Here is an 11501-nt window from a genome sequence, read left to right as displayed (position 1 = left end):
TCAAGGTTCACCACGAGATGTATGATACAAATTCCTAAATGCAGTCTAAGATGATAAGCAAGCTTTTTCAATCTTTTCGACATATGAAAATCTTAACTACTGAGGGAAAAGAAAGACATCATCTTTTCACACAGATCATAGAGCACACACTAATGCACTTTTTCCTAAATCCATCATGCAAACTTATCAAATGCAAAATGCACAATGCAGGTATTTCTTTTCTCTTTCTTAATGTTGGTGTACTACAAAAAGAAAGCTGTTGTATAACTTTGAATTCAATTTCAAGTGAAAACAAACAAGCTTTTTGTCCAAAATCAAAAGACACCTTAAGATTTACTTGTTTCAACACTAGAAATACATAAATTCAAACCATATGACGAAAGAAAAAGCTCAATCAGCTATGAACAGCAAACAAACTAACTCTTAAGATCAGAACGACACTTATCACAGGTCTAGATCTAAGAGGCCACAGCAAGACTAGTTCACTTTCGTTATGGGAAACTGTAAATGATGTAAGAAATACACAAAGAACAAATACAGTTTCTTTATACAACTGAGGTGGAATAGTGGCAAAGAAAGGTGGTTTCAGATAGGTACATTGACTGATAACAGGCTGCAAAAACAGGGATGAAAACAGGGCAACAGAAAGCAGAGAACCCCAGTTGCACAAGGCCACACTGGTTCAGCGCAGGTAGAACACTATCATTTTGACATTCAGCGCAGGTAGCCCCTTCGGGACCTGCAATGAAATGCAGACTGCCTTCACAGTGCCTGCAATGAAGAGAGAAACTCTCGTTTGTCTTGGTTTCCGGGTTACAGATTGCTCAAAAATCAACAGCTTTTGGCCAAATCAAAGCTACCAATCAAGTACACACTAAAGGATGATTCAAAGGAGGATGAAAAACTATCACTAAGAGCTGTTCAGAGTCCTTGTGGATCAGCTCTTCAAATCATAAACATGCCCAGAAACTGAGCTAGAGTAGCTGCCCTCTACTTTGCATTTGAAAGATCCAAATGCAGTTCGATTCGGTACTCCCTGTGTTTAGGAAATGAATAGCAAAAACACAAACAACCAACAAGATACGCTCCCCAGTATGGTCACCAATTTTTTGTTGGGAAAAGTATCCAATACGGAATGACCCTATCCCACTCTAAGGGTGATAGTTCCTTAGCAACAATCAAAGCAAAGCTATCTGAGATTACTTCTTTATGAGATGTAAAAGAGGGGAGAAAGAGATCCACTAACCAATGTCTTTTGCTAATGATTGATCCAATCTTCTCTCCTTGCTGCTTGCCCCCAGCTCCTTGCTCTTTCACTGACCCAGCTACACCAAGATCCTGCAAAATGGCAAGAGAGGGAAACTACAAGAAGCATACATTCCTAATTGATTCAAGGATTAGAATAAATCAAATACACAAGTATAACAATACACCATTGAGACACATGCATATAGAAGAACCTCAAATGCTTTATTAATGGAAGAAGTAAGGTTCAGGAAGTGATACAACCATAAGAGGCCCAATCCAGCATCACCTTCCCAGCAGAAAGAAATCTCCTCTTCACCTCCTTCAAAGCAAATCACCCAATAGTTCTAAACTCAAACCAACAACAATTCTTTACATTCACAAGATTCCAGTCCCCCTAGACCTCATGAGAGAGATCTATATATAGGAGTTTTGGAGAAAGGATGAGTCAGCTTGAGGCTGGCATGAAGCTGACTAGTGTCCTCTCTCACTTCAGTTCTTCTTCAGTTCTTGAGTCCACTTGGCGGTTCTTGCTTCCACTTGGAGATCTAGAACCTCTTACTCATCACCAGTCGAATTCCTTGATCCAAGTGTCATTTTGGAAGCTTCCTGGGCATTGACACCTTGAGGAATGACTGTGCCACATGTCCAAACTCGCCCAGCGCAGGTAGCCTTCTTTGCAGTTGACATTCAACGCAGGTAGACAGTGGAGCAGTTGACATTCAGCGCAGATGCTCAGTGGAGCAGTTGACATGATCCAGAATTGCCTTGTTTTTGAGTGTTTTCAGGTGGACAACTTTTATTCAGTGCTGTGGTTTGCTGACCTTGTTCCTCTAGGGGTAGGAACAACATGTTTAGGGACTTTGGATCCCTTATATTATGGACATTTCATGCTTCATGTTGTAAGGCACAAAAATGTCTATAACAAAAACTAAAGACATGTCTGGAAAGTAGACTTGAAGGGCTTTCAAACAAGCCATATTGGAGCAAATTTGGACACCGGGAGGGCACCCAAAAGCAGTCCTGAACTTGGAGGGCGCGTTTGACAAAGAAAGGGCGTGCTTGACAAAGAGAGGGTGTGTTTGATAGTCTTCTCCAATTTTATAAGTTTCTCTCCTATTTTGATTTTCACTTGGGCAAATGATGATTTTACCTATTAAATGATTAAATTGGATGTAATTCTAATGTTTTTACTATTACCTAGGGTAAATGCATTAGGTAAATCAAGCAGATGAGGTGTAATGAATCAGTTCACTCAAGATAGGAATGAGTCACTTGGACCATCCTACAATTTAGCTATCAGTTCATATTTTTGTGTAATATCTTCCTCACCTCATGGATTCGACCCCTGAGGTTGGGAGGAGTTTGTTTTGAGGCCTATATCTTGTATTTTTCAGTATTTTCAAAGGTTGGACTCAGTTGGATGTTGTACTATTGATCAGAGACACTAGTGTAATCAGTATTTGGCAGAATTTAATGAATGAGTTGCAGCTATTTTGGTAGAATACCTGTGGTATGGAATTTTGACATAGTTTCTTCTTATGTTTCATATGTTTTAATGTTTTGTACTCCCATGTTTTAGTTCACTTCTATGATATGTTGATTTTCAAGTTGATGAGCAGAATACATCTTACATGCTCTGTTTTGGGGAAATCTTCATAGTTTTTCCATTTTCTTCAGTTTAGAAAGAATACATGCTTGTCTTGCTCTTTCTAGCACCTCACTAGCCTTGTCCATCTCACTTCATAACCTTAAAGTGTTTGAGTGCCTACCTACCTTTCTCCATTAGATGTCTGACATCATACCCTTGTTTTCCCTGACCTAGTCTCTTTGACCTAATCCTTTTCCAACAACCCCACCAATTCAAATTAAACAACCTCTGCACATCATATCTAGCCTAAAACCCTAATCTATCTAGCCCTCTTGGCTGTGATCCTTTGGAGAGAGCCCTCTCTAGCTTAGTAGGGCTAGTTATCAAGTCAGAGGATTGGTTTGTGGTTGCCTCATCTGGACTCTTCCTCAGCCTTGGAGATCCGAAGGAGTGATAACACACCCCGCATACAAATTTCACTAAGCTTTTATTTGTTTAATGTGCTCTTCTCCTTACACCCAAAGCAATATGGGGGAATTAGAACATTAAGTTGAGACTGCTTGAATTTCACCATTTTCACACCCTAACTCCCATGATTTTTGGGCCATGATCTCAAACTCAAATCCCCTTTAAAACAACCTAACCTAAATACATTAATTTCCCCCACTGTGGGGAAACAAAAGAAAGTATAATCTAAGTTAGGACCCTACAGACAGGAAGCCACATAACCACCTTTGGTCATTCTAATTTGAAATATAGAATGTTTTCTTTATGTAACTTTAAAATCCTCCATACTCTAATGTCACAAAGCCAATGGTGAGAAGAAACCCATGGAGGGGAAAGTATTAGACCAAACATTATCGCTGACCTCCTTAAGTATCCCAAATCTTGGTAGGGGCCTTGAATCTATGGTTGATGCCTAGACATTGATATTCTCTCACCCACACTAGACGGAGGTAGCCTAGTAGCCAAAACTTAGGGCATCTTATCGAAGATGGTAGGTGTAAGAGCACTTGCACCTAGAGGAAATATTGAACTGTTGCTGGAAGCATCACTAATTTCTTTTGGACATGGCCCCAATACCCCTCATTATAAATCTCCTTTTATACCTTCTCTAGTTTTCTTTCTATGGATTGATACCCCACCGTTGTAAAAATTTTAGAAGGCCTAATGAATTTTGAGTGGAAGAATGTTACGTCTTTTTAGGATTTCAAAAAACCCCCATGCCAAAAACTTAGATTGTTTGAAACATTGAAATATAATTAAAGGTAATTAACACTTAGTTTTTTGCTTTGTTTTATGTTTTGATACTTTGGTTTGCATACTTGATATCCCCCTCATCATTCATTCACACATTCGAGCACCATAAGGGACCATTTAGCATCCCGTCACTCTAGACATCTTCAAGGCATCCCAACTTTGGTAGGAGAAGTGCTAGGACTTGTAGCTTCGCCCACTCAACCTTCCCCTCAAATATCACCTCTTCATCAAGCTTTGTGAAGTTCTTCCATCCTTGGTGCCACTTTTCTAGGAACCTTGTTACCTCAAAGTAGCCCTTCATCTCACATAGGTCATGTCAGTATGGCCAATACCACATGTAACATTCCATTTTTCACTTCACTATACTTCTTGGGTATTTCAAAGCTAACAAATGACCCTATAGCCCACAATGCTACATGGTAGGCCATGGCTACCAAATTTCCCTCATATATACTAAAATTTGAAGGAAAACCTAGGGAAGATCCCACAAACCATGTAATGACCTTTCATCTATAGTGTTCTTCTAACAACATTGCTGATAACTCAATTTGACTAGGGCTCTTCCAATGCACCCTCATTTTCCCCTCAGCTAAAGGGTACATTAGTGAGAATTCAAGATCACACAACACATTCTAATATTTATCCAAGTCATTTCTCACATTTTTTTAACTCCCATGTTCATCATGAAACTGGGTTAGAACCACTATCTAAGTTTTGATAAACAACTTCCACTAACATTGTGGATCACATCCATAAGTCGTGTAAATGTAGTAGTATCTACAAAATTGAAATTCCAAAGAAGTTATCTTATATTTCTTTCTCATGTCCTCTCGCCTATCATAGCAAAGGATGTTATAACCACCATGCCATATGATGAGGAAGAAACCATTAAGAAAGCTAAATAAATGAGATTTGCATGATTAAGGTACCTTTACACTGTAATCCTTGATGATCCTTGACCTAAACCTTTAGACAAAGAAAATCCAGGGGCATCAAATTTTATTGATAAATTAATTGGATCCATCACCCAATACCAACACCACCAAGGGAACCAAATTCCCTATAAGGGGAATTCATACGGAACATCTCCATAATTCCCCTAGGTAGGTGGGACATCATCAATCCCATCAACCCCTATGAAAGGCTACTATCATAGTACTCCTACTTAGGTTAACAACTACCCTATGTAGGGGACACATTATCCTATGTGTAATTCCGATGGTGTGTCAACATCTCATCCTTTCTATTGAAATCCACGAGAAGGAAATCCATATTTCCCTTTCTAAGGTCAACAACAAACTAACCCCCCACATCCTTGACAAAATTTTGAGTGAAATTTGTTCATCCTACTTTCCCCAACAACAACAGGCACTTGAACAACTCAACACTTGCTAACCCATCCAATAATAGGAAAAAGAAAAAAAAGCATAAATAGAAGGGAAACTAGAGATGAGATGGGAACCCACAATAAAAAAAAAATTGCATAGAAAAGAAGCAATACCCCTAATTAAAACTAAAACCCAAACCAAAAAACCAACAACCCAAAAAACAAATCAAAACATAATTAATACAAGTAAAAAATAAATTAATTACTATAATAATAAAATAAAATAAAATTAAGCTATACTTTAGTTTATTTTTTATTTTTTATCTTTTACACATTAAAATGTATATATATATATATATATATAATTTTGACCTCTCAAATATATTCTAAAATAATTATTTTAGTTATATATCATTTTAATTTTAAACTTGTGAAATATATTCTAAACTAATTATTTTAATTTTTATTTAGTCATTAAAATGTATATATATATATATATATATATATATATATATATATATATATATATATATAATTTTGACCTCTCAAATATATTCTAAAATAATTATTTTAGTTATATATCATTTTAATTTTAAACTTGTGAAATATATTCTAAACTAATTATTTTAATTTCTATTTAGTCATTAATTTTGACACCATGAAATATATTCTAAGCTAATTATTTTAAATATACATATTTTTAATTTTGATCCTGTGACATATATTCTAAACAAATAATATTAATTTCTATCTAGTCATTTAATTTATATATTAGCTAATAATTTTATTTTCTATCTGGTCATTTAATTGATATATTAGTTGATATTTTTTTTACAATGAAAAAATGAAAATTATTCTATTTTTTTAATAAATTTAAAATGATTTTTAAACATGTGTGCATGTGTCAGTTGAAACAGATTACTTTTTCAACTGTCATGCAATCGATTCCTTCGATTTGAAAGCAAGATTTGCCTTGACCATTCATGAGGGTGATACAGCCAGTTCACTAGTATACATTCCCGTCCATTGTCCATGTAATGACGATTACACGAGCCTGGTTGAAGCTCCAGATTAGCTCAGGCGGCCTGTGCACCAGACGTGTTCAACTTCCGAGAACTACCTAATGCGTTTGACAGTGATCATGGGGTTATCAAGTCGATGGATTCAGGTAAGAGATACACTCTTTTGACCCCTGAAGCCAATAGCTATTGATTTTTTTATTTCTTCTTCCCATATCAAAGACATTTAAAATAGCGGGCGCCAAAACATACTCAGAATTATTGCAGGCATAGCCTGAAGGGTGAAACATAGGACCAACCAATATTTTTTGAGGGTTTATCATTGCTCTGTTTTTGGTATTATGAAAATTCTGACTACCAAATGCGTCACTGAGAGGTTCAAAAACCTTGTGAAAGGAAAAGGGTACTATTTAGAATATTCAATATGGGTATTTTGTTGATTGAGATATTCATCTAAACAAAGCCAAGCATTTTTATCCTATACCCATTTGTTTGAGTGGGCAGACTATTTCCAACATTGCACATTTGAGGTCTGAAGCTTCTAAGTGAGATCATATGGGCTTAAGCAAAGCGGAAGCTCTGGAGGGATATGATCCCAAAGGACTTTTGGAGAAATTAATGATAGAGTTTAAATACTCAAATCTTTTCAATCAGCCTCACTCCAGTGAGGGAAAAGTAAGAAACATTGATTACACTGAAGTATCCAGAATAAAAAGAGGGAAGGTGAATGTTGACGCTATCTCTGAAAAGAATGACTCCTCAGATCCTTTGCCCAGCTGGGATCAGGGTGATGATGATGAGGGAGATGAGGCACAGTATTTTCTAAAGACTAATCGAGACCAAACAGAAACTGGAGCGCTTGGATCTTCTCCACAGCTCACTTCTGCATTTACCAAAATGCGCCTTGAATGGTTAAGAAACCCAGATTTTGGTACTAGTATTTCTGTCATTGCTCAAACTACTCAGCATACAGGTACACCACAAACACAGCAATTGGGGAGAACAACCACAGAAGCTACAAATGTAAGCACAAATCAAGCTGGAACTACTTCAACCACTTCTACAGGGAAAGGTGTACTAACAATAGAATTTCCCTTAAAGTCAATAATGCAATCCTGTGGAGGTACTGGTGACGATGGTGGAGATGAAGAGCACCAAGGTTCCAAAAGGCCAAGAGAACACGAGATCGCTAAAGAGAAGAAAAGCAAGAAAGCAAATGCTGCAGAGATAGAAAAGTCATCTGATTTCTTGAAGAGTCCAAGTGGTAATGACCTCCACCCCATGCCAGACCCTTCACAGTCCCTTTATACAGTATCTCCGGTTCCATCTAGTCAGGGAGAAGGAAAGGAAATAGACCTGGATACTGAGCTGAGGAGCAGAGAAGAACTGTTAAAGAAAATTCAAGCTAGCCCTCAACCTACAGTTGATAATGAATGGCTTGTGCCTCACGACTTCAAATATGCTGATAAAAATATAACTTTGGTAATGGAGTCAGAAAAATCTACAGGTAGGGAGAAAAAAAAGATGGAATTTCCTTCAGCCACTTTCGATATGTCTGATATGGCAGCCTCTGATGCTGTCAAATTAAATCAAGCAACATCACAAGTTATACAAGCTAAGGTTGACGAGCAAACAGCTCTTCTTGAGAGAATGAGGAGACAAATTGATGAAAAGGATGCAGAAATAAAGGAATACAAAAATGCTTTGTGTGCTGAACCTTTATATGCAGGTCCTCCAACAACCAGGTCTCCTGTAGAGCCTGCTACCCTGTCACCAGAAACTGAGATTGACAACAAAACCGAACTAGCAAAAACAGCTCTTAGGAGCATGAGAAAGGTCATTGTAGATAACTTAGGCAATAAAGAAAGATTGTTGAAAAATGCATGGGAATTGGCCAACAGGGCCCAATTATTGAACATAAGTATATCAGTGATAAGAGGACAACTGGAATTGGAACTGCAAAATGATAATGCTTTTGAAGAACATTGTGTTAGGCCCTATTTGAATGCAGTGGCAAAAGTTGATTATACTATCAGAGAGGCCCAACAGTGGCCTAATGATATTCAATTGATTGAGATTCGAAGAGGTTGGAGCTACAGAATCAGATTACTGATTCAATTAGTAACTGATTGTAATAAATTAGAACAAAACAGGGTTGGTTTGGTATCCAAGCTTGATGAGAATGTCCAAAACCTGGACGGCCCAGTGCTGATGCATGAAGGGAAGTTACGAAGTAGTAATGACTTTAATAATGAGGTTATTAAAATCAAGGAGAATTTTGGAAAAGAATATTATAGCAAAAAGAAGATTACAGATGAAGATATTAGAAAATGGGTAACAGATGCTGCTGTTATTAATTCAAAGGTGGCTTCAGCTCTTGAGACCGAGGATATGGAGCTATATAATATTGAAAATAGTTTACTGGAAATCAAGGTGAAGAAAAACACCACTGTAGTGTTGGAAATTTCTGGTAATTTCAAACACAAATTAACTGAACACAGAAACAATGCTCTGTTTCTGCCACAGGATCTTTAACACAGGGAAGCTTAAAAAATTTTTGAGCAGAGCAGAGTTTCTCAACCAAAATAAACTTGTATTCCTTAATCAAATCTGTCTGTTACAAAAAAAAGAAGTCTTCCTCTTAACAGAGGGATTACACAACTGCTGTTACAAAAAGGTCTTCCTCACATAGAGGGATTCACCAGAGATTATGCTGAAGAGCATCTTCCTCTTAACCAGAGGGATTACCAGTCTATGCCGAAAAGCATCTTCCTCTTGACAGAGGGATTTACCAAAGACAACAGATCTTCCTCTTAACAGAGGGATTCACTGGAGATTATGCTGAAGAGAATCTTCCTCTTTAAGAGAGGGATTCACCAACCAAGAGACTGCTTCAAGTGCAGTTCCAAAACAAAAATAAACTTCATTGTCTCTTCTGAAAAATACTATGTCTCTATCTTCAAAATTAACACTGCTGAAGCACTGCTGTGCATTTTTCAAAAACAAAATACTCTGTCTCTTCTTGAGATTTTACAGAGTGTTGTGTGTAAAAGTATTTTACATTTACTGCTGTAAATGAAAATCTTCAACTACAGAAAATTACATTCACTGCTGTGTAAAAACAAAATCTTACATTACCCTTTTCACTGTTGTGTGAAAGATTTCATGATTTGTATTGTTGCGTGCTTCCCTTCTCCTCATTACATTTCGTTTCTTCAACAAAAAAAAATATCTTCATGCTGCTGCATTACAAAATAAAACTTTTGTCTCTGTTGGAGAGATCAACACACTGTTGTGTGGAAATTACACATACACGCTGCCGCGTGCTTCCCCTTTTGTTTTCACAACAAAATAACTACGTGCTCCCCCTTGGATTTCATATGCGTTCTCAAACAATATACTCAATGAACAACACACTCATTGCACTTACATTCGCACTGTTGTGCGTAAAACCATTTCTTTTCACCGCGCTGCTGCACTTCACATTTCAACGCTGCCCCTTTTTCTTCTCTGCACTTCTGTGCATATTGCATTGCATATGTGATAAAAACAAAGCAAAAAACATTACATGTTTTAACGCCGCTGCGTATTACATTTCAGAGGGATTAATAAAAACTACATTCGCACTCTGCTGCGCTGTAATACATCCTCCACACACTACAAAAAACAGAACTGGACTTTTGTTTTTACTTGTGCCATAAAAACAAAAAACAACTACCGTGAATACAAAAATAATAAGATTAATGACTTCCCCTACTTTTACTGCCCTCAGTACACTTCATTAAATTCTTTAGTTACTTCAGCATGGCGGTGAATTTATTTCTCATACGGTCAAAATGAAACTTCACGCAATGTCCATACCCTGCAGACCTGTACGCAGCTTTGACTTTGATCAACGGTGGGCAGCCACGCTTTCAATCGAACGATTATCGCTTGAACAAAACACACGAACTTTACGTTCCGGGGGATGGGCAGTTTTGGAGTCGTACAGTGGACACGCGTCGGCTGGTCGCATTGATCGGAGCCCTTGGAGGAAAAACCACAATTGATCAAAAGCGGTGCGGGGGAGTCTGCCGGTTTTGCATTCACGGTTTACTGGCGGCTTCAGCAACGGTGCACGGCAGTTGGAATTAATATTCCAACATGTAGGCCCATTTAGAGAGGATATCCGTACAACTGTTGATCATATACGCGTCTCGGCCCAACAGAGCCAGCCACCTCCACCTTAACAACCTCAATGAGTCATGAGAAGCAAGATTATGTAACTGCCTGCTTTCTTAACTGATGCAACTGACAAATCAACTGATCAAGGTGATTTATAAAAGATGTAGAGAAGTAGTAAAGAGGGTTTCACTTAAGCTATTTCAGAGCACCCTCACTGTGAGTATTCTTGTCATTTTCCCGTACCTCATTGTGTTCAATATCTTTGAACTTAGTTTGGGTCATTTACTGGTTAACCTAGAGTTTCCTTTTTCTTATTACAGGTTACTTCACTACATGTATCAAAAAGGAGAACATCCTTTGCCTTCTGGTCCTATCATTTTCTGCCCAAGTCTAGGCACTCTTTCTTTACTTGGTGTAACCGGGTTCACTGCGATAGGACAATTGTTGAGACTTCTTCTCGTTTTCTTGTAGATATTCTAAGCTCCTCTTTTGAACAAGGATGCATAATGATTCACCATGTGATGAGTTTCTTTCAGGCATATGTGTGTTGGTGCATTTCTCTTGCATATCATTTATATATGAATTTACTGGCAGGTCCCGATTCTTTTGCAAGTCAATCTTTTTGTTCATCACTTTCTTCTCTGCTTTGAATATCAATGAAATCACTTGACTTCCAACACCTATGGCACCTCTGATCTTGTTGAATGCTCTGTGAATGTAAGCAAGTCCCTCTCATTGATCCGAATTGGATCCATGAAAAATAATTAAAGTGCCATGACTGTATCAAATCGGGACAAACTTTGAATTCAAAGAGCACAGAGCGATCAGGAAGACCTTTGAATAGTGGCAGTTGGTAGCTAGCGAGGAAAGACGAGGACCTTGGTCAAAGCGCACT

At 37.7% G+C, this 11501-nt stretch overlaps 1 protein-coding gene and 1 long non-coding RNA gene across 2 annotated transcripts; both read left to right on the top strand.

The window, feature by feature from the left end:
• Positions 1 to 6413: 6413 nt before the first annotated feature.
• LOC149204680 (uncharacterized) lies at positions 6414 to 10576 on the top strand. The gene is made up of 3 exons (XM_089397181.1): positions 6414 to 6591; positions 6947 to 8912; positions 10311 to 10576. Exons 2-3 carry the CDS (start codon positions 6998 to 7000, stop codon positions 10574 to 10576), a joined length of 2181 nt encoding a protein of 726 aa, XP_089253307.1. The 5' UTR covers positions 6414 to 6591; positions 6947 to 6997.
• A 22-nt stretch (positions 10577 to 10598) lies between these two features.
• On the top strand, positions 10599 to 11199 carry LOC149204679 (uncharacterized). The gene is made up of 2 exons (XR_016251793.1): positions 10599 to 10822; positions 10927 to 11199. It is a non-coding gene; the product is annotated as an uncharacterized LOC149204679 (long non-coding RNA).
• Positions 11200 to 11501: the final 302 nt, after the last annotated feature.

The sequence above is a fragment of the Pinus tabuliformis genome, chromosome 1_2, assembly GCF_031772625.1.
Source record: "Pinus tabuliformis cultivar Carrire ecotype Pingquan chromosome 1_2, CPIR1, whole genome shotgun sequence".
NCBI classification, from domain to species: Eukaryota; Viridiplantae; Streptophyta; class Pinopsida; order Pinales; family Pinaceae; genus Pinus; species Pinus tabuliformis.
This window is presented reverse-complemented; position numbering and strand designations above follow the sequence as displayed.